Here is a 24,139-nt window from a genome sequence, read left to right as displayed (position 1 = left end):
CAGTCATTTTGATCAATGAATAGCAGTCCTGTGTTTCTTGGAAGACTTATTCAATTTTCCAAATCTGTAACGTTCGGATCTGTTTCACAGCATTCTACTATTTTATGTTTAATTTGCAATGCCAACTTATTTACTGTGCACATGTGTATCTGCTTAAAAATCACTTTTATTTATCACCAAGGAATTCTTTCACAGATGAATACTTAAATCACCCTCTGAAATAATACTTTATTTCTAACACTAGATAGAATTAATATTTCAGTTAAAGTAGTATTGAAATATCCACTATAGTAACAAGAAAGGGAAAAATCTGCATGCCAGCAGTACCTGTAATGAAAATACTGTTTCAGAGTCAATTTGCAGGCATTTGGAGGGCTGGGGGATGACACAACACTGAGTAACACTTGTATGTAACACATGAAGTCAGTCGCCAGTGAAATGCAAAGGATTCGGTAATTTCTAAAAAACAAAAGTAGCTACCATCTCGAAAGCTACTGGTAGTGACAGTAACAATGCAATTCTTTGCTACCCACAAATATGGTACCAATATCTAGGAAAACATGTCTAAATTTCTGCACATCATGTCACTAACTGGAACACCACTGCAAACGCACAGATGTCAATACCATTGCAGCACAGGCAACAGCCCTTACGCAGATTTTTCCAACCTGCAGAAGAACAAGGGCCAAGAGAGACAACCAAAACACTGGAGATTTTTAGAAGAAATAACAGCAAGATTTTTATATAAAACTGAAATCCAGGAAGGCAGAAAAAGCAACGAGCAAAGACTAGTTTCAGTACATCAGAAGGCATGAAGATTTATTGCTGAAGCAAAAGTCTGAGGATGAAGTCGTGTGCGGCAGGAATAAAGTCATAGCACAGGAGCGCTGGCAAGCGAAGCAAGACCTTTGTCAGACTGATGAACAATTCGGGAGCTGAAATTCTCAGAAAAAGTACTCCCCTCTTAAGAAGCAACCACATCAGAACAAATACACCACAGGCAGAGGACAACTGGATTTTTGTCTTTTTAAAAGCAGAGTCAGGAGTACACACAACACAGCCAGCCAACCCAGGCTGGTCACACCCTTCAGTACAAAGGGAGTGCTGGCAGCCGCTGGCAATCCCGGTGGTGTTCATATTTGTCCGCAAGGAATTGTGTCTAAAACTGAGACACTAATCTGTCTCAAAAATCAAAAAAGTAAGGGATGCATAAAAATTGCAAAAACTAACATTTTTTAATATCTTAAAATTCTGAAAGTGATTAAAGGAAAAAAAAAAAGGGTTGAAGATGTAGGCAGTTTAGAAGCAAAATTCCAGAACCAAGACATACCTGAGCAAAAGTCTGAGGCCGTATCAGCCAAGACCACTAAGCAGATCTTCAAAAGGAAACAAAGTTCTACTCTTCAGTGTAAAGTCATGTTTGCTAAAACATTTTCAAAGACTTATTTCTTCAGTCTGGACAGGGCCTGTGACACAAAGTTGTTTGCTGTCACGGGGGATGTATACGCTTTACTAAAATCTGACCAGTTAAAAAAGAATACTTGAATCAGAGTGAATGATCAGCATACGGATCACCAGCATACAAGTTGTTGGTTTTTATAATTAATAAACTAAACAGGCTGGTTTGGGTTGTGTTATTAAAGAAAAGCAGTATCTGGCAAGGCAAGTTTTGCTAGCAGACCCACTTGGGAAGCTGCGTGCATGGTGCAAACCACAACCTGCAGCTCCTCCCTCTGACCGTTCTCCACCAGCGGGCACAGAGGACGGGAGTGGGAGGCTACGTCACTGTGTACAGACATTCATCAGCCAAAGGGATTACGGGTGGAAGTTTCCAGATAATCCAGAAAACACAAAGGGAGCTGAGACCACATTTCTATCAGGAAGGCTCAAATTCTTATATGAACCAATTAGTTTTTGAATCAGAATCTGCCAGAGTAATAACTTACCATGCCACACGTGAATCATTTGCTCATGGCGTGAAGGGAAAGCAAGAAGATCCCTGAGGCTGCAAAACTGGTAGTAATCTCTTAGCCAGCATTAAAGAAAATAGCAGTAAGGACGTATTGGCCACATCCAAGAGATTCTCGCTTCTATTGCTTCTCTAATACGTTAATTATGGCTACACAGGAGTAATGTTTAGCAATTCAAATACTGATTTAATTAATAATTCCTTGACAGACCTATCAGGGCACTCATCCATTAAATGGATTATTTTAGTGCCGAGTGTAAGTATGCACTAACATTTTGAATTTTAACAACTATCAGCAAAAAAATGTTTGCAACAAAAGGGCCTCAGGTAGTTGAATTAGACATCACCTGGAAATCTCATTGTTCTATTGCTACAAATGAAGCCAAAATGATCACTAAGTGCATCAAAGGTCCTAACTGGGTAGGTAAGGATGTACAACTTTCAGGAAGTTATAAGGAAAAATTAAAAAAAAAAAAAATCAGAGATACAGAGAGATTTAGAAATAACAGGCCTAGGATCTTAAGCTTTAAATACTTAGTTGAAAGACAGGCTGTAGGGCAGTTTACTGCTCTTTGTAGCTACCTGAAAAAGATAGATCATTCAGATGTGTTTGAACTATACAGTAATACATTACACAAAGAATTAAATAAGTTAAACGGCAGAGTTTTTGCCATTACCACATCAGATGCTAGCTAGCCTTGAAACCCTCTTCCCTCAGAACACAGCTCAAGAGAGTTCAAGCGTTCCCTAGGCAGGGAGAGAGGAGCACAGTTAACCTGGGTGCCAATTATTACTTTCCTACTGAAACCACTCTTGCTTCCAAACTGGGACTCATGAGGAATCTTCCTACTGGACACATTGGCGAGTGTCTTTATTGCCTGGCGCTACCAGTACAGGGAGCAATTCAAATCCAAATAGGTCTCTGTTAATTACAGACTACTGCTAAAGTTGAGGCCCTTATAGCTTAATAAGTAACTAATAAAATATTTTTGTTTTCATTTTAGGCAGATAACTGATTTAAGTTGAGAGGAGGGGGTGGTTGGTTTGTTGGTTGGTTGATTTTTAACGTGAAACAGAACTGCTTTAACCGTGGCTTGAGCAGGGAAGAGGTAAGCAGAGAAGGGAGCTCACTGCCTCGCACCAGCTCACCTAGAGATGTGCAGTTACTGGCAGCGCTCCCAGAGCCCAGGAGGTGCCTGGCTGTCCCCCACAGTAGGGGAGGGTCTGCCTCTGTTCCACCTTAGCATCTGACAGCAGGAGTTTGGGGAGTGCCTTTAGCGAGCAACTGTAAGGAATCCTGGAAGGGAGAACTGATTCTGCATCCTGACTGGTCTCCATTTACAAAGAATGCCTCAGCTCTGCCTCAGTTTGCTACAGCTCCTCAGCACACAGCAGCCTAAGGGCATCCTATGCATTAGTGCAGGTAGAAACATAATCATTTAGAGAGGCAGTTTAACTGAATTATTTTTTGCAGACCCAAAAATAAAACCAATCTGTTATTATGAACCTTTATTAAGCGGCTCACATTTCAGTATAAATCACACTAAAAAGATTTTTAAAAAAGATATTTACACTACAGTGCTGACACATTTAAAATGAAAAAATTGGTATAAATAAGCTCTATGGAAAAGCCTGGAATTGTCAAAAAGAATTCTGGCTCATCTTACAAAAAATATATATGTTAAATGTCAGCTCTACTCTAAAACCTACAACTCAAAATTATTTAAAGACTTCTTTATGTTAAACCTGCAGTGTTTACAGTGCATCTGGCCCTAAGTGCTTTGATACTTCACAGTTATGGACAGGCACTGAGGAATGTTACAAAGCTACATAACTATTTTCTGTAACAGATGCGAAGGCAAGTCACAAACTCGCCTCACCAAATTTATGAATCTTTACATTATTACATCATTAAGTTTAAAAAGGAATTTAAAACCATATATATACAAATTTAGCACAAAAAATCATCCTCTCTTTGTCCATGCAGTTTTGGATATGATGAACTGTGTTGTCTTGTATCGTCTGGATGGACGTGACCTCCAGGGCATAACTTGCCTTGTAAGTCCTTGTTGCCAGGTTCAAATTTAGAATCCATTTCCAACTTAAACGCTGTCAACTCGACATGCTCCAACCTAGTCTGAACATTCGGGCCCCTGACGTCGTTAGGTGCCACCGTCTTTTCAGCAAGATCAACATTCACGGGTTCGTCTTTTATTCGGTGAGATGCAATAGGTTCATGTTTTATTCCTGCTGCAGATACTTGGTCTGCAGAACATCTGAAAATTTGGTGTCTTCGGAGGTATTTTTGCTTATCGTACAAACTCTGCTGTCAGTCTGAAGTCCAATAACCGAAGACTTGGGGTCTGCAGAGGTCCCTGCTTCAACAGTACTTGTATTTTGAGAAAGTTCTTCCTCTGAATGATACAGCTTGAGCCGGATATGCCAAGCCAAACTGCACACAGCTGAAACTGTTTTGAACTGGTGCACGACATTCCTTGGGATAAAATAGATGTCATTATCGAATAACTGAATTCTGGCGTATCGAATGCCTTCCCTTCGCAGTTGATTAAGTTTTGCATCATCAACCCACTGGACACACTGGAGGAAAAAAAAGGGGGGAAAAAAAGGGGGAAGGGGAGGTGAAAACTCTGATTTAGGACTCAGAGGACACGCTCATACAGCTCATAGTGTGCTTACCTGTGAGAGTGGAGGCTCATGCAAATCTAATTGCATTCGCTGAACTACCTCTAAGAAGTCTTCAGCATGAAAACAAATTACATCTTTGGTTATACGAGGCTGCTCAGACCTACAGGAGAATGAGATTTGCACACTCAGAGGCTGAAACGAACATGCTACAGAAACTAATTTTAAAATCTGCAAGTAAGAATAAAGCAAGTGCTCAAAAAGCCCCCAGCAATACAACAATTCTAGCGTGACCTACGTTTTGAAGAAAAAAAGTTTGACTAAAATGGCTAATTCTCAAACACAACATTAAACTGGTTAAATTAGACAATTTCTTTACAAGTGACAGTAAAAGCAGCAATGACAGGTCAACAAAGCTCACTGTTTCTTGATTTATTTTTAATTGACGTCTGTCTGCCTTGATGGTGAAAGACAGATGCCCCAGATACGCTGGGCTTACTCTGCCAACGCTCTGCCATGATACGCCCATCAGGTACCAGGTTTGGATTTCCTGGGGCCTGCGGGAGGAGGGGATAGCAAAACAGTTTGATACACTTCAGAATTCATTTTGTGGATGTTCAAGAACTCTTTTTAAAAAAAAAACCCAAGACAATAATAAATTTTTATCTATATGGTGTTAACATTCTAAGAAGCTGGCAATGACGTACAGTTTATTGGGCTTTTTAAACTGAGGACACATGTTTATTTTATTTGGGTCACGACCTCAATAAAGCAAAAATAACCAGTTTGAAGCTATTTTCAGGGGAAAAAATCCCAGATCAATTACTGAAATTATGCTAGGGAGAACTCTCAGACCATGCATTTTACTTTCAATTTTACAAAGATTAAAATGTCTCTGTATTTTGGTCTATATACTCCTTCAGAGGAGTTAAGAACTGAAAGCAAAAAGCTGACAGAAACACCTCTAATCTGTACCATAAAAAATACTAGCTACATTAGTCTACTTTTTATAATGTAGTTCTGTTTTTTTATTTTTTTTTAAGAATATGTATGTGCATCTGGAGCCAATATTTGTAAAGGAAGTTAGGAAATAAAATGCATACAAATAATATTTGCATACTAAAAGAAATTCAAACCAAAACAACGTTTTCACAGCCGAGTCTACTCTGTGTTTTATGCATTATACAAGGCAAAAAATATAGCTCTTTCTTTTGAAACCATTCCTTTTCTCAGTCCCTATACATATGTGCATCAGCATGCGGCACCAACTCTGTGCTACAATCCCGTCACAAAACATGACATTCCTTTTGCAAACACGGAAAAATATTGCCAGATAATTTTTAATTTAATAAATAACTTAATATGCATTATTTAAAGCAGAACAGTGTAAACTTTTCACATCTGACATTAACTCAGTTGCAGCAACTCAATTACGGCTATTGCAAGGCACCTTTCTAGTTTTAACCACAAAACAAAACTGTACCCAATTGAGCAAAGGGCAGACAAACACATCTAGCGCACAGATATAGAAGAAAAAAAATAAGCCCGGTATTTACTAAGTCTTCAGCAAATTGCTAATACTAAATTAACCTATTGTGTACTCCCTCTACCAACAATCAATGGAAATTCAGGCAAATGTTTTTCAAACAGCTCGGTGAGTAAGTCAGTAACACGTACCACTCTCCACAGTGCACAGCCTTCAATACTCCCACAGCAGCTGTAGTCTGTCGTTCAAAACCTTGTCCTATGTGATCTGCATGGGCTCTTGTCCGGTCTTCAAATAGCATTTCACGGGGTTCACTGGTTCGAGGTAGGTACTGCAAGTTTTTTATTTCATTGGTAGTTCTGTACAAGAACAACAGTATTAGTGATACAGAAATGTCTCTTAACTACCTGATTTCCACTCATAGCTACAAGGACTGTTTTTCTTTCTTCAGTGAGAACATACAGTCAAATGTGAAAAACAGTAACACTTGGGACAAATTAAAAATGTAACAAACTACGCAAAAAATCAGAACCCTACACAATTAAAAAAAACCCACACCACAGTGTCAGGCCAAGTGCACTAAGAGGCCCTAACGACTGAGCAGCCTCACCTGCAGTCTCCATCCACAAACCCAAAGAGGCCAGGAGCTCTATTTCAGCTCAGGCCTGGGCCTCCAGTCCCAATCTGAGCCATGCTGCAGGGGCAGTGGTCTTCACACCAGCAGAGGTATCCTGGGCCACAGACTTGCTTCCCAGCTTGACCTCAGGACAGCTTTGTCATGATGGACCTGATCCTCACTGGCAGACTGACTTCTCAGCTTGAACTTGGACCTGCCCCATCACCACACACTTGCCTGATGCACCAGAGTCTGGGCTGAATCTGGTCCCCAAACCCAGGTCTGGCCTACCTGCCTCCTTCAGGCATTGTGAGACTGGGCCCCACCATGATCAGCCCCTGGCAGGGCACTACCAGCCGTTGCTGCTTCCCGACTATTAGAAATAGATTCAATTGTCCGTGAAGTCAATTTTCATCATTCACGTTTCTATCAAACTACTGGGAAATGTGTTGTGTCTATTTAGTTCCATGTTGTAGAACTGGGAATGAGAAGCAGCTGAAGATTATTTCTCCAGGGTTTAATAAAAGTGAAGGAAACACTGCAGAGCAGGAACAGAGCCACACCACCATTTTCTTGGCCATCTCAAGCCAACATCGTGTGTCACATTTTTTCAAGAGCTCATCTAATTATAGGATAGTAAGGGTTGGAAGGGACATCTGCAGGTTGTGCAATCGAACTTCACCCACCCAACTAAAGCAAGTTGCTCAGGACTGCGCCCAGCTAAGTTTTGAGCGACTCCAAAGATGGAGACTATGCAAGCTCTCTGGGCAACCTATCCTAGCATTCAGCCATCCGTACAGTAAATTTTTTTTCTTTATTTTAAATGGAGAATCTTGTAATTCAGCTTGTGTCCATTACCTCTGGTCACATCACTAGGCACTGCTGCAAACAGTTCTTCCTACAACCTCCAGTCAATGCTCATACACACTGATACGATCCCACTGAGCTTTCTTTTCTCAAAGGTAAATCCCACTTCTCCCTAATGCCCACCTTTTTCCTGTCATCAGACTTGCTCCAGTACGTCAATGTCTGTCTTGGCCTGGCAAGCCCAGAACTGGAAATGTTACTCCAGATGCATCTCACCAGTGATCAGCAGAGGGGAAGAATCCCCTCCGTCAGCCTGCTGGCAGTGCTCTTCCTAATCCTGTCCAGGAGGCTGCTGGCCTGATTCACCACAAAGGCACACTGAGGACCTACGGTCAACCTGACTTCCAGCAGGACCCCCAGATCCACCCCTGCTGGGCTGCTGTCCAGCCAGCTGGTCCCCAGCCTGTGCTGCTGGTGCACAGGGTCACTCCTCCCAGGTGCAGGGCCCCAGTGTTAACTTCATGAGACTTCTGCTGGCCCATTTCTACAGCCTCTCTCAAGCTCCTTTTCACTGGCAGCAAAACACTGTGGTGCATCAACCACTCCCAGTTCTGTATCACCTCCAAACTTACTGAGGGTGTGCTCTGTATTGGCTGAACAGGATTGGCCCACGGTATCAATGTCTGGGTTACTCCAATAGAGACCGTTTTCCAGCTGAACTTTATGCTGCTGATCACAACCCTTTGAGCACAGCAGCTAAGCCAGTTACTGAACCACTTCACTGTCCATCAGTCTAGTTTGTCCTTCATTAATAGGGTGTTATGGGAGCCAAGTGTCTAGCATGGAAAGCTTTGCTGAACTCAAGATAAACACCACCCCTGACACTCCCCTCATCCTCTGAGCCAGTCACTTTGTTGCAGAATTCTATCAGAGCATAAAACATGATTTCCTCCTTCATAAACCACTGCTAGCTACTCCCAACGATCACCTTGACCCTCGTGTTTGAAATGGCATCCTTCCAAGGATGAAGGTGAGGCTGACTGGCCTGTACTTCCCCAGGTCCTGCCTCTTACCCTTCTAAATGACTAGAGTGACATTTGCCTTCCTCAATTGCCATGATCTTTCAAAAGTGATCAAGAGTGGCCTTGCAATGATACTGGCCAGCCTCCACTCCACCTGTGGGTACACCCCATCAGGTCCCATGGGCTTGTGTCTAATTTGTATGTCCAATACATTCTTTAACCCGATTCTCCTCTACTGAAGGGAAAGTAAGTCCTTGCTCCAGACTTTCCCATTATCTCCAGGACCTGGCATTCCTGAAGGTAAATCTAACCAGTAAAGACAAGGGCAAAAAAAGCACCTCATCCTCTTCCATGTTTTTTGTCTCCAGGCCCTTTGCCCTGTTCAGCAGATAACTTCCACTTTCCCCAGGCTTTCTTTTGCTGTCCTGTAGAAATCCTTCTTACTGCCCTCCAGGTGGTCTTTGGCTTTAACTGCATCCCCTTCATGGTCAGACAGTGTCTCTATCCTCCTTCTGAGGCATCTAACCCTGCTTCCACTTTCTGTATGCTCCCTCTTTGTGTCTGAATTTTGAATAAGAGAACTCCAAAGACATAACTTCTTATGACATACAGTATTAAAGTTCCGCAAGGACATTTCTACTCTTAAGCTAGTACTTATACACAGTACCACAGCAAAGCTTAAAGGTGTCATTTAATATTGGAGGTGCCACCTTTCAGATGAGAGAGAAGCCTTTTTCCCTTGAGGTCTTTAAACATCCATTCACATTCAAGAACGGAGGCATTCATTTCAGTCTCCTGGCATACATCAGTACTTGTATGTCTGTGCACATTTCCCTGCAATTTTCACCTTAAATTCCTACTAAAGCTCCAAAATGCACCAGCACCTTACTTAGCCAGACAGTAAACAATTTATTAAAAAAAAACCTCAAACAAAAAGACCCACACCACATCCTTACAAAAAAACAACTTAAAAGTGTATTTTGAGATTAAGATTTACATAAACTTATACTAAGATACAGTATCAACCAGTAAAAGGTTTGAGATAAAATAAATTTGTGAAGATACCAGACACTCATAAAGCAAAATAGTTTAACATACCTCTTCCTTTTGAAAGGTGACTTTGGCATGTCAGCCACAGGGATCATCTGTTCTCCTGGACGTACCCACATAATGGGACCATCATCACTGTCTTTACGACTCTCTAATTTTAAACTAGAAAGTGTTCCCCATGGCAGTGTACACTAATGGGAAATACAAGCCACAATTTTGCAGTGAGTTACTTTAGAAAGAAAAAGCAGCCTTTATCTGTCACAATGAAAACATTTATTAGATCCCTCAATTATCTTAGCAAGTATCACATACACTCACTTTACAACAGTACTAGACAGCAAATCCTCCAACCCATTCCCTCCTGTCCTTACTTTTAAGAAGGGTGATTCTTCCAACATATCAAGGAATTCAGGGAAGTAATCCCCCACTTCCTCATCAACTGCTCCAACCAGGCTGATCTGTCTCATTGGGCCAGCTCTATACGTACCATGAGAGTATGTTCTTTTTACCTACAAGTAGAATATGACAGCAAAAGTTATACCAAGTCCACTACTGCTCAAAGCCTACATTCAATAAACACCTTCAACCTCTATGCTTATTTTCTGATTCATTAGTCCTAGTCTTCAGTATACTTAAGATTATTATGAAGCCAACTACTACGAAGTCATCAAAGACAGAAGTTCTAATTAAAGATACATAACAACTTGTATTTTATTTCTTTTCAAGTCTGAAGGTAAGACTGTGTAACTCTTTATTGGCTTTCAAGAAAATAAATAACATTCCAAAGCAGTAACTGAAAAGCTATTATCCTATATTCTGTTCAATAACTAATAAGAATTCTTCTCTGGATTTGTCAAGTCTAGCTGAACTTTCACCTTTTTCCTGTAACAGTTAGGTAGAACCCAGAGTTACAACTAATTAAACTCTAAACATTTCCTCCGCTAATCATCCTCTCCAGTGACCTCCGTGCCAGCCCATTAACCAGAGTTAATTTTCACAGCGAAGACAAGGCTCATGGAGTTACTACAGGAGAGAGAGAATAGCTGTCATTCCTTCATTTCTCCTGTGCTGTGCTAACACATCTTGTGCTCTCTTAAAACTTGAAAGGCTGTAATGTTCAGCCCTCGTGAAAAATCTTTTATTTTGAACTTGAACAGAAACACATACTGTTATAAAGGTTTTTTCAATTATCTGATCTGTTGTGTTACATCAACAAAATCCTTAGGCATGAGATTGATGAGGATCACTTCCCCTTCAGCTTCCGATCTCCTATTTAACAGGCTGAAAGACAGTGGCATTATTAGATGACATATGACCAGAACAGAACAGAGGGAAGAGCAGATGGATTTCTGGACAAACCAAGTAAGACTCTTGCACTGCATCTCTAGACATTCTGCATCCAAAGCAAGAAAAGGAAAAAAAAGGTTCAAGTTAATGAAGTGCTGCTTAGCTATGGTCCTCACTCAAACCCACCATTAAAACTACTAGTAATTATGGGGGTGCAGAGGAGAATTAGCAGCAGTTCCTGAAAATAAGGACGAATCATACCACATGGAACAATGTTGCACCCTGCTGAGAAGCCAGACTGATGTCACCAGGTTCATCCCAGAAATACAGAACCAAATACTTCAGATCATCTCAGTCATCACACAGCCAGGAAGCAGAGGACTGACTAAAAGCAGGATTTTACAAGTGTCTGAGCTAATGTAATGGCAAGCCATCCAGCTGTAGTGAAAAGAGTAATACTGCTAGACAGTACTATTCCCCTGTTCCCCAAATCCCTAGTCATACATTCCTGCAGCTTTTTTTTTTTTTTGCACTGACACCTGATGATTTTGTGATAAAACATCAGAGAACACTGATTTCTGCTGAATCTGCATCAGCTCAGTCCTCAGCTGTACCTGCACTGGCACAAAACATCAGAAGCTCACACAACTGAAGCACTGGGACAAGGAAGGGACACTCACTTGTCATTACTGGCTTACCAGAGAGACCAATTCCACAGCACCCTGTCTGAGGCTACAGAAAATCCTAAGTCTGTTACTCGCGGTTTACTGATAAACCTAACATGCAAAAGGATGGTTCTTCCACTGGCATAAGCAGCCTAGTACTGCACCCTTCCAGGCCAGCAGCTGTCTTCATCCACAGCCCTGATTCAAGTGAACCATTTTTCTGCCTTCATCCTCACTTCCTTCTGCTACACGACCATTCCCATAGCGTATGTGGAACTACTATAACTCCCCCAAAAATAACAACTGAAGTGAAGTTAGCAGAGGCTGTGAAGCTTTCACCTGATCAACTGTGTAATGGAAAACTGCAAGAGTAAAACCACCACCAAATTCAGAATTAGTAAAGCTTGGGAAATACCTGTCTCTATGACTAGGATGGCATCAGCTGATTTTTTTTTTAAGTGTAGCTTAACTTGCTCACTTTAAACTAAGGAGTTTTAAAAAGCAAGTATTTTGGAATAAATATCTTAGTGTCTAAAAGAATCTGAAGACTAAATGTGAATACATATATAATGCTGACAACAATGTATTTGAGCATTATCACCATATAAACAGGAAGCCTTTTAGACACTACATTTTAAAGATGTTTTCCGTTTCTGTTTGAAACAAAAACACAAACTGAAAGGAACAGTCCAGAGAAACCAAGCATTTCAAGACCTTAACTTCGAAAATGTGAACTTGGGCAAGTCACAACTGAATTCCTATTTTTAATAGAATAGGGTTGGTTTTATTTTGTTGGGGGTTTTTTGGGGTTTGTTTTTTTTGGTTGTGTTTGTGGGGTTTTTGTTTTGTTTTGTTTTTTTCAGTTGAGGTTCTAACATTTTCCTGGAAGAATTTTAAAGGTTTAAATTTTTTCAGTTATCCAGCTTGAAAATCAGGAGGTCTGAAAAAAAAAAAATCCAAATCCAAACCCACCAAACCCAAGAAACGCACAAAGACCAACAAAACCACTAAACATCCATAAAGATACACTGAGATCAGAAGGAACAGTGGGTTTCCATTTCACCACACAAGTGCACAAGCAATGCACTTACACATCTCTGTCTTAGAACTGAGAACATCCAGCTTCGCATTCACCGTTATTCCTCCAAATCTGTTACGTCAAATGCCACGAAGGGGCAATGTAGCGTTCTTTCTTATTTGGTACATTTTGAAAGAGCGCCCAAGAGGCTTTCTGTTCTTTGCCAGCTCTCCTCAAACCCTTAAAAATTGACATATCTTCAGTTCCAAATGGCAACTAATACAGAAGTACAAAAAACCCACTGAACGAATATTCATGTTCATACTACCTTTTTTTTTTAAGTTAGGGTTTTAGTATCAGAATCAAATGCCTAGACAGTTCAACCGTTATTCAAAGGGGATCCATTATAATTAAAGCTTTAATTTTAACAAATATACCATTTCCCTACTGGAACTTTCCAGAAATGTAATCCCAAGTATTTTTTGCTGCAGTAGAGTTCTACCAGTGTCCTTTTACCACTGCAGTCTGTGCACCACTTCATGTTTCACCTTGTAGATGAAATCCTCAAATAATATGATGGATGATGGACAGACATTTTCAAAAGCAAGACGACCCATTATTCTGAATCCTTGTGCCACAAAAACTGTGAAGCAGTCAATAAACAAAAAAGTTAAAAACAATTTAATAACTTCAATTAGATACCTTCATGGAAAACAGTTTTGTGAAAGCAGAGTAGCTGTTGTGCTCCCATAACTCAGGAAGATCTGTCTCAAGGTTCAGTCTCAGGCCCTGTCCAAGCTGTCAGCACAAACCTCTAGGGTTTTGTTTAGGTTTGTTTTTTCTTAATACAAAATATGACCAACACACAACTGTCATTTCATACAGTTGGCTGAGTTTCAACATTTCATACAGTTTCTTATTAGCTGAGACTGTCAAGAAGCAATCTGGAAAGGTAACTGTTTTCTAAGGGGAAAACAAATGATAATGAGTTACAAATTTCTAATGTCATTCCACGTGAACTGATGCTTTGTTCAATGCTATTCAATAAGTGGTTTTTTTTTTCTTTTTCTTGGAAGACAATAGGTTCCCATCATCTATCAAAACTCTCTTACAGACTTATGGATAATTTGATAAATAATGAACATGGTAACATATGCGCTTCAGAGTTAAAATTCAATTTTTCATCATCCACAAGGAAAAAAGAAGATAGAAGCTATACTTCTAAGAAACTTGTGTTACAGCAAGCAGTTGCCAAAAAATATTAAAACTTTTTAATAACTAACCAAACATTCAAAGATCTTAAAAGCAAGAAGCTAATTCTATTGAAAGCAAAATTCTTCTGAAAGCTACTGAAACCACTGAAGAGACACAGTTCCAACAGAAACAATTCTTTCCAGAACACAGGAAAACACCACAATGTGTGGAAATAGACACTACAAGAAAACAAAACACTATTTCAGATTTTCTTTAAATAGAAATATTTTCAGCAATTCCCCTCAAACACTAGAAGAATGAATATTTTCAAGCAGGATTTCACAAATTAGAAAAGGAGCAAACAGCAAAAGCTGCTCTGAGTTTAAGAGCTTAACAAGGAAGACAGTAAAGAGAAGATAATATCTAAAGGGGTCAAAAGAACCAGAATGAAAAGCTCCAAGGCCAGAACTTAAGTAGGGAGGACAGCCACAACATAAACATGAATTACCATTATTGTTGCATTTCTTCCCCCAAAATATTTATGTTATTCTTTATCTGAATATCCAGTCTCCATCACAGCTAACAAAGGCAACATTGAATTTTTGTTGTGGTTTTTCCCTGTCTAAAGTAATTTATTCCTTCTCTGAAGATGCAAACTGCCTGTGGCTATGGTCTGGGGCTGGTTGTGCAGTCACACACACATCCTTCAGCTACCTCTAACATAGTCAAGTAATATAATTTGCTAACCCAGCAATAAAACCAGTCCCTCAGTAACAGGTGAAGTTTTCTGCTGGATTATCAAAACAACCTGGCTTACCAGCTCAAGCACCACCAGGGCTTGGCACAAGAACATGCGGCTGGGAGGAAAGCAGCAAGGAGGACGTGCAGGTTCCAGCAACAGGTGCTGGGGTGGCTCTGACAATTTCTCTGCACACTGAGCAGCGGGTGACTCCTAAACTGAACAGGCCCAATGATGAGTGTCCTCACATACCCTAGAGTGCAAAAGCAGAAGCCACACAGAAACAAAGCTTTAATAAATCAATGAGAACTCCAAACAGATTCTTCAAAGTTGGAAGAGGATAACCATGCCATCTTAAAAAAATAGGTGACAGGAGAAGCACAAGACCGAAGACTTAGAGACTATTTAGTCTAGTTTCCATTTCCAGAGAAAAGTTAGCTGGATACTCCTCTCTCAACCACTTAGAAAATAAAATGGTAAAAGCTAATAAATATGGACATGCAAAAAAAAAAAACCCCTCAAAACAGAAAAGAATAACCACAAAAACCCATGCATAGAACACAATCACACCAAATAAACCTTCCTTTCTAGAACAGGATAGGCTTTTTCAGGGAACCAGTACACACCTTGACATTTGCATTATGTCTTCAAAACTGCTACAGAAACACGGTCAGGTAACAGCAAGCAGTGGGCAGTTTTCATTTGTCTGTGTTCACATAACTTCCCATATGAAAGGATGAATTTTGTGGTACGTAGCAAGAAGCTTTCCTTTGAACACAACCTATGCTTCTGAAACCCCCAGGTAACACAAAGCTGCAAACCCACTACAGGAAAGGATCAAAAGAAGCAAGGTCTTTGATAAACTGGAAAAGGGATCTGCATTCACAGGATATAATTCAGTTTGAATAAAAGTACAGAAGTACATGCAGATATATATAACTGCATAAACATGAAAAGGAGAGTGACTCACTTAGCAGGAGCTGCTGCAAAAGCAGACCACAAACTGCTCTGAAAAAGACAGGAATAGATAACAAGGAACAATCATTTGCTTCAATTTGCAATTGCAGCAATCTTCTCATACTCCTTGACGACAATACACCAGGCATGAACTGTCCATTTTCAGTACTGAATTTTAAGAAAAATAAGAATGACTAAAGAGAGCATAAAGGGGGAGCAGTAAGAGCAATAAGAACATAGTATACTATGGTAGACTGAAATAATTCAACTTACTTCATCTAGAGAGGGGAAAAAATGAGCTGTTAAGCCATCTTCAAACACAGAGAACAGTGACAGAAAAGCATAAACTTCCTTGTCCACTAAGGAACAAAATAAAATGACTGGCAAGAGGATTAAGGTAAGAGCAGAAGCAAGGAAAAAAAAAAAAAGACTGCTCAACAGATTTCTTTGGGAAGTGTGGAATCACCTAAAGATCTCCAGCAAACAGATCAGGACAAGCATTTATTAAGATAAGACTTAAAAATTGTCAACTTTGTCTTGAAGCACAGAAATTGTTGTGTTTTGGACAGCATTTTACTTCACTTGTACTAAGAAGTTGCTTCTGGGCCAAGCCTGAAGCACAGTAAAATCAATGCACTAAGCACTGTTCTGGTTAAACATGAAGCGCGTGTGCTGAGGTTTCAGCACAGCAACACAAATTTACACTTGCCTAGCAAGAAGACACAGTAATGGGTTGAAAATGTTAGAGGCACTTGCCTTAACAGCACCAAATACCTTAACAGAAGTGATGTAAGCAGCAAGTAGGTAGCAGAAGTTGATTATTTACATTCTTTGAAGTCACTGTGAGAGCATACCAAGTAAATTCACAGCTATCAGGTAACTGATGCAGCTGCTGCCACCAGCACAAGTGATGGAGCCCAGAGATGTCCCTGCAGCACACTCTTCTGCCACATGAAAGACTGACTTGTGGCTACAAGGATACCCAGACTGACTCCATTTTGCCCAATTATAGAAACAGCATGATTAGACCTTGCAGACAGTTCACTGAAACAGAGCTGTTCCACTAACCTAAAAAATGTAAAGAATTAAGGAATATTTAAACACAGGTCCAAGGTAGGTGGTGACAAGTTCCCCAATTCTTCTCCCTTTGAAGTTTAAAAGCTGATTCTGATGAGACAGAACCAGGTCCAACACAAACTCCTCTGCTGTAACTACTCTCACAAGCTTCTACTCACTTCTGATCTCCTAACAAGTGAAACAGTATTTCTTCTGTCTGACACAGACATTGGGAAGCTGAGAGGAGTTCATTTTCAACTCTACAGTTGTGAAAACTAACTTACTAAAATTACTTGAGAGATGCAGGCTTTCCAGGCAGACTTAGGATGACTCCAACAGTTTTGATCGCACCAACAGACTTTACTGTGGATTCTGTCTCTTACCACAGAACTCAGTGACTTGAAAATGTGCATTACTTAAAACAAAAAAAAAAACAAACCCCTCATCTACCACAAAAAAGGAGGTGGCAGCTTATTGAGTAGTACTGAAAGAATCGACTTTAAAAAACCCTCTGATAAAATACTCTATAATACTTCCCATTTCACACTCAGTTTATCCTCCTTTTGATTTTTATACTTTTTAAGATTTCTTTCAATACCTATATTTGTCAAACTTGTGCTACAATGAGTTCTCAAAACAAAGAACCTCATGTACTGATGTGAGCCACCTTTCAGTGTCTCAGTTGAAGACAGCAAAGCAATACCCAGGTTTCTTAAGGCTAAAGAAAGTTGAAATAGCTTTATCAAATCGGCTTTGAGTATCTAAGTTGCTACCCAGACAACAGAAAACAACTCGCATCTCAACTGAGACAATGCGACAACTGCTTGACATTGCTTAGGACAACAGAGAACACAGCAGCACAGACCTTTTGCAATGTAGGAACAGAAAACTACATTTAAAATCTCATCACAATATACTGGAACAGTCCATTAGAGTCGCTTTAAGATTCACAAAAAACTCAATGAGACAGAATAATACTATCAATCTGCACAAAACATAAGTTAACCAATCATTCAGTATCTGTTATAAATGAGAGGCAGGAAACTGAAAAAAGAGGTAACTGACACTAATGAATCAAATTTACACGCACACAAAATACAGCTGAAGGTTAAAACCACAACATTCACAACTCTCGTATTCAAAAAGTGCTCACATCCCTGGAGGATGAGCACTCTAACACAGTATCACTGTGACTATCACTCTCCTCCTTGGGCATCTTTGTTACTGGCCCCAGTCAGAAAAGGGGAATATGAAACTAACAAAATCTTTCAACTGCAGCAGATGACCTGATTAAGACAAAATAAGCAGCCAGAATACGACAAAAATTAATGAAATAATAAGGAAAAAATTAATCAGTAGCTAGGCAACCAAGGTAACTGACTTAAATATTCTGGAAAACAGCAATGCTGCACCAAAGATTATATGAATAAGTCTGGTGTACACTCATATACATTATTTATACACATTACACACTTTATGCTAGCAAAAACACAAGGAGCCAAGCATTTTCTATCAAATAACTGAACTGACAAGTGATAAAATGCTATGAAACTAAACTGAAAATCAGAGAAAACAAATGAAAAGAAAATACCAGAACTAAACCTCCAACCAAGTAAAACACAGGTTAGAAGACTGACTATGGAGTTGGCCAGCTGGATGCTATAGTAATACAGTCTGGCTTCTTTCACCTACTACATTCTTCCTTCACTTACAGAAAAAAAGGAAATTATGATCTCAACCCCTTGACCAGAGGACTGATTTAACTACAGCTATTGATGATACCATTGTAATACAAGTTAATCCATCCTTTCAGTAAAATAATTCCATTACAATTCACAAAAGCAAAATTTGGGCCTTTCTTAACTATTTCTGTAGGGTAGATACTAGCACACAGCTATGCGTGCATTAATGCTGCCCAAGACAACAGGCTGGACTTAAAGTATACACTTACAAGAACAGACCCAGCTTTTTTATCTAAGACCACTTAACACAGAGCACTATGGGCAGGTACCCAGAGCTAAGTCCTGCGATTTCTACTATGAAAGTAATGATTCAGTTTACATACTGAAAAAACAATTCAGTATTTTTCACAGAATATTCCATGGTAGGGGATGTTTTCCTCACCAGCACTGTAAATGTTCTCTTGCAGCAACATTTCAGTTCTGGATAGCCTTGTTGATAACACACCTGAGACTTATCAATTAATGCAGTAGTGTTCCATGCAAATGTTTATGTAGTCAAAGAAAAAAAAAAAACGTGTTTTTCATGAAAAAGATGACAGTATAACTTGTACTTGAACTCTTCATAACTGTCTAAAAAGCAAACACTAAAAGAGTTTAAAGGTGTTCCATACAGCATCTAAACTCACAAACAGGGAGTCAAACAGGCAATTGGGAGCTAAAGCTGATATAATGAAAAACAGGATTGAGTTTCTTGATAAATTGTTCCAGAGTGCATGGGCTTTACATAATACCCTCATCACCAAAGTGTCAACCTAAGAAAGCTAGACTGTTTTCCCCCCGAACTTAAAAAGACCTGAAACACAAATAGCTTACATTAGCAGTAATGTATCTGCTACAGAAAGTTGATAAATAGCAAAGATTATGTTTTATCAGCAGCTGTTGTTAAGAGTACACAGTCATTTCATTCCAAATTAATTAAATAAATAAAGATTAAAAAAATAAATCAAAGCTGCCTACCATTTTGCCACAAAACAGCCTTCAATAGGATACAACTAAATGGAGGGAAATGCAAGGGGGTAAGAATCAAATTCGCAGGTACATTAACCACCAACCATTAAGTTCTTCAAGGATGGATTTAGAAGCCTCAGACTACAAATGCAACAAATTAACTGTGCCCATATGTATGGGTTTATGTACAGCATTGTTCTAATGTATTTAAAGCATTTCAGTTTTATGAAGAAGTTCATACAGATAGACTACAGTCCAGATGGCCAGAAAGCCACAGCTAAATCATTTTAACCCTCCAAAACCTCATGGTTAAGCTTCAGCTCCAGAAACAAACCCAAAGAAACCTACACACAAACATGCATGCAAACACTGCCCCTCCCCCATAAAATCCAACTTGATGTCTCAGTTAATAGGCTCCTTATCTTTAATACTGTAGAACTAACTTAGTCCTTAAAGAATTCCCTTGTTTTCAGTCTTCTGTGTCACAGCTAATCATAACTGTATTAAAATAAACAAAACCCATTTACAGTTGTTTGAAACCATTACATGACTTTAGAAAGTAAAATGTATAACCTCTTACCTGAGCATGAAAATTTGACATAGTCGTTGTCTCTATATCTTTCTTTCCCAAAATCTCCATTTTCACTGGTGAATTGGGAAAATTAAACGAAAAGTAGTCTAAAAAGTCAGGTAAATAAGTAGCTGCCCCATGAACAATACCCATTACATAGTAAGCTGCACAGTTTTCATTTTCACTAAAAACCAGACCCACAAACTCTTCTGCAAATCTCTCCATCTCCACAGGAGACAAGTGGGAGAGTTCATTACTGTAGGCATGGATAACTGATGCACCTCCGTTAGGCTGGTGCTCAATATGAATCAGCTGTTTGAACTCCAATGTGTCCAACCTTTTGAGTTTATTTTGAACCCGTGGCTCCTTTAACGAGACAAATGGAAACTCACTGTTCTCTGGTATCTTGGACTCACAGTCCTTCTTGGGATCCATATTTTTCCCATTGAAATCCTTAAGATGATCATCTAAGATGCCTTTGGCTTCCTGATCCTCAATATCAGAAACCAATCCTGAGCAGATGGTCTGAATGGATTTGCTGTACATTTTTGGACGCTTCCTCTTCTCATTCTCTTTATGTTTCTTTTTCTTTTTCTTCTTAACTTTTTTAATCTGTAGCTCCTCCGCATTGGTTTTTGGTTTCTCCTTCCCAGCTGTTGAGAGACAAAAAAAATCTCTTAACTATTTTCACACACAAAATACATATTCAAAGATCAGGATTCAAAGTGACCAAAACCCTCACTGTGGCACACAAAGATCAGAAGCCAATGAGGGTTACACTGTGTATCTTACTGAAGAATGCCGTAAGAGGCACCTGCCATGTTCGTATTATGACTGACAAGTAAGATGGGGGAGGAAAGAAAAAAAGCAAGTTTCCCAAGGCTGCTTCCAGGATGAGTCCCTTTTAACCGCTCATCAGTAATTGCTACACCAGAAAGTTCAGAGACTTTATACAACATACGACAACTGTCAAACATTGCAAAACAAGGGCTTTACAAACAGTCAATGAACACCAACCACCATCAGCAAGATGTTCACAAGGTGCCACTGCCAGAACCTACCTTGTCAGATGGCTTTACATGGTCGTTCTTCCAGAGCTAAATAACATTTGTTGAAATACAGGTGGAAAGATCAAAAAACTGACCTCACACTTCTTCAAAGAAATTACAATAATAATCTAAACGAAAGCAAAAACCACAAATCCAAACAAGAACAAAAAAACCCCAAACAACCAACCACCAAAACAATCAATCTCACAAACCAGAAACCAGCTTCAAGTTCATAATAAGCAAGCTGAACTGAAAACAAACTGCAATGGCCTAAAGCCAGAAGAACTCATCTGGGGAAAACTTGTTCAAGTGATTCCCAAGGGTAACATTCTCCCTTGTTTGCAAGTGCTTTCGGGTTGGTTTTTTAATGTTTTGCAAGTAATAAATGCAGTAGCCAAAAAACCTTCTGTCACTATACTGCCCCACTGTCTCGCAGCTGAAGTCATTTCATGATTTGACAAATCAAATTACTGAGCATATGTTACAGCACGAAATTATACCCACAACAAGCGGTTCCAGATGAGTAGGTTCAGACACAGACGTTTAGTCTTGCAATGAAACACAATTTCCAAGTAATCTCAAATTCACAAAAGTTAGCCAGTATCTACTACTACACTGTAGTAACTATTTTCAGCTTGCAATCCTCAACCCAAGCAATTCACAAGAGTCCTTAACAAAACAAAACAAACAAAAAAAAGAAAAGATCAGAAGTGTTAGTGTATGAATTACACATTCTTGCTGATGAGATTTGGATATGGAAGGTGCAGATCCTGGAAAGGAGAACAAGCAGTTAAGCCGCTGCCTCTGGGCCCCTTGAGGCTTGTGCCAGCCGGTGCATACCTCTGGGATTGCTCAAGTGGAGGCAGGAGAGCTACTTATCTCTTGAGCTTCTATTGTCTCATCTTGTAAGGGGGAAGAAATGCCCTGAGGTCACTCATTTCTTACTTAGTCCAAACAAGAAAGTGGGCTCTAGGATTTCTTAACCTCATCAACACAGTTAAGAGCTACAGAGACTCCCTTCACTCTAAATCAGATTTAACATAACATCCTCTAAGAGCACAATTTCACTTTTAGCTAACCAAGTTCAGCTGACAAAAGGCATGGAAATCTGTCCTTTCATAAGGCTAAATTTAACGTAAAATGGGCCTCCGAAACAGGACTCCTTCATCTGGTAGCTGCAATATTCACCACTTCTGCATTAATATCTTCCATCTACCACAAGAGGCCTCAAATCCAGTGAGCATGGAAAGAGCAGCAACAGTTGACGTACAACCAACTACCTGAACCTTAGAAGAGTCCTGAGAATAGTTCATTGGTGGTGCCAGGGTACTTGAGTGAAATGTCATCACCAGACAGAAACCACCTACAGCTCACATTCTACAGTGCACCATTACAGCACCAGTTCTGGCTGGGGGTAAAATGAAAGCAAGTTTTAAAAAGAGATTGTTTATGTCAGTTCCATATTATAGGCTTAGAAATCTCAATCCAAATCTCAAAATAAGGATACAGAATAGGCAATTTTTTCCCTCCTCCTGACTGCAGGAATACAGAACTAGACAGCATCCAAGGGTTTACAACTATTTCAAACTCTTAAAAATGCTTTAACTTACCATTTTAAACTTATTTCACTCTACGCAAGAAAAGTAACTGCTATAATGATAAACAAGTCTAACATTTCCAGATACTATATTAGTTTGAGTATAGAGAATATGGAATTATAGCACTGAACGCTGCAGCAAGGTGAGGCAGGGGAAAGCAGGGATTCCCTGTCAACCCACTTCACAGTGCTCAAATAGAGCTCAGATTTTTGTAGGGACCCGTCACTCAGATCTGGGACCTCATGCATGGCAGGGAAAGGATGGAAATTTATATTCCCCGGGGTACAATCAGCAGCGATATAACTGGCAACAAATACAGCAACGTCCAAGTTTAAAGCAAGAAGCTATTTGCTATGGCAAGAGCCCAACTGCTCTCTCATACTTCAGAATGTCTATAAGCACCAAAGAAAACCTTAAGACTGATGATCAGCATCCGGATGTCCTTGCTGAACATCCAGCTGTTAAATTACATGCCATTATTACCTATCAAAATGTAAAGTACTTACATAAAAGTTTGGTATGAACCTGTATCTGTGCAAAACTACCTCAAAAATTGTTGGCTTCATTTCTACAGTACAAGAAGGAAGATAATCTAATACCCCCTTTCAATCTGTCCCATTCCCTGTCTTTGATTGTATCTCCAAGAAGTTTTGCTGACCAACACTCAATTTCATCCGACAGCTGCAGGCCACAGTGGCAAGCAGCCTGTCAGTGCAATGTCCTTAACAAGGTGCTTTAACTTCTGGTCAGCCCTGAAGTGCTCAGGCAGCTGGACCCAACGACCATTGTTGGTCCCCTCCACCTGAATAGTTCGTTCTATTCTAATCATCAGTAAACAGAACTCAAAAGAGCAAAGCCATGGTCTCAAAAGCCATGGTGCTTTTAAGACAGAAACAACAATAAAAATGACAAACCCAATGTAGCAATTAAAATCAGATCGAACATAAATCAGTGTCAAATTATACAAAGTTCACATAAACATATGCAAGGTTTGCACTCAAAATCAGTTGTAAAAATAAGTTTTAGTTAACTTGATATACACCTATGTAAGTACTCAAAACCTTCTTAAGAGGGATGACAACACTACGACATTTTTAAAGTGAAGAACATTTATCATTCTCTGTATTTGTTTTCACACCATCTCCACAAAACCTTCATAAAGGGAAAAAAAAGCTCTGAATCACAGGATAAAAATAACTCTTGGTATCCAACACAGTCCTCTGTCCAGCTTGAAAATAAATTTTCTGTTCAGCTTTAAATACAGAATCACAGAATGGCAGGGGCTGGAAGGGACCTCTGAAGATCATTTAGTACAACCACCTGCTAGAGCAGGATCACCCAGAGAAGATCACATGGGATCCCATCCAGGTAGGTTTTGAATGTCTCCAGAGGAGGAGACTCCACAGCCTCTCTGGGCAGCCTGTTCAGTGCTCTGTCACCCTCACAGTATCGCTTTTCCTTACATTTAGGTTGAACCTCCTGTGTTCCAGTTTGTGACCACTGCCCCTTGTCCTGTCACTGGGCACAACCAAGAAGAGTCTGGTCCCACTCTCCCAACACTCACCCTTTAGATATTTATAAGCACTAATAAGATGCCCTCTCAGGCTTGTCCAGGCTGAACAGACCCAGCTCTCAGCCTTCCCCCATATGGGAGACGCTCCAGTCCCCTCACCATCTTAGTGGCTCTACACTGGACTCTCCAGTTGTTCCTTGTCCTTCTTG

The 24,139-nt window shown here is 39.8% G+C and overlaps 1 protein-coding gene across 1 annotated transcript in view; it reads right to left on the bottom strand.

Moving 5' to 3' along the window:
* Positions 1 to 3,374: 3,374 nt before the first annotated feature.
* The window catches only part of RSBN1L (round spermatid basic protein 1-like), a gene marked incomplete at its 5' end in the record, with an annotated part of 33,140 nt that continues 12,375 nt past the window's right edge, over positions 3,375 to 24,139 (bottom strand). The window contains 7 exon segments of the mRNA XM_010181603.1: positions 3,375 to 4,214; positions 4,217 to 4,567; positions 4,667 to 4,775; positions 6,290 to 6,457; positions 9,642 to 9,784; positions 9,965 to 10,102; positions 19,780 to 20,423. Coding sequence (XP_010179905.1) covers positions 3,921 to 4,214; positions 4,217 to 4,567; positions 4,667 to 4,775; positions 6,290 to 6,457; positions 9,642 to 9,784; positions 9,965 to 10,102; positions 19,780 to 20,423 — 1,847 coding nt within the window.

The sequence above is a fragment of the Mesitornis unicolor genome, unplaced genomic scaffold, assembly GCF_000695765.1.
Source record: "Mesitornis unicolor isolate BGI_N332 unplaced genomic scaffold, ASM69576v1 scaffold26663, whole genome shotgun sequence".
NCBI lineage: Eukaryota > Metazoa > Chordata > Aves > Mesitornithiformes > Mesitornithidae > Mesitornis > Mesitornis unicolor.
The sequence above is the reverse complement of the archived record's forward strand: the minus strand, read 5'-3'. Positions and strand labels throughout refer to the sequence as shown.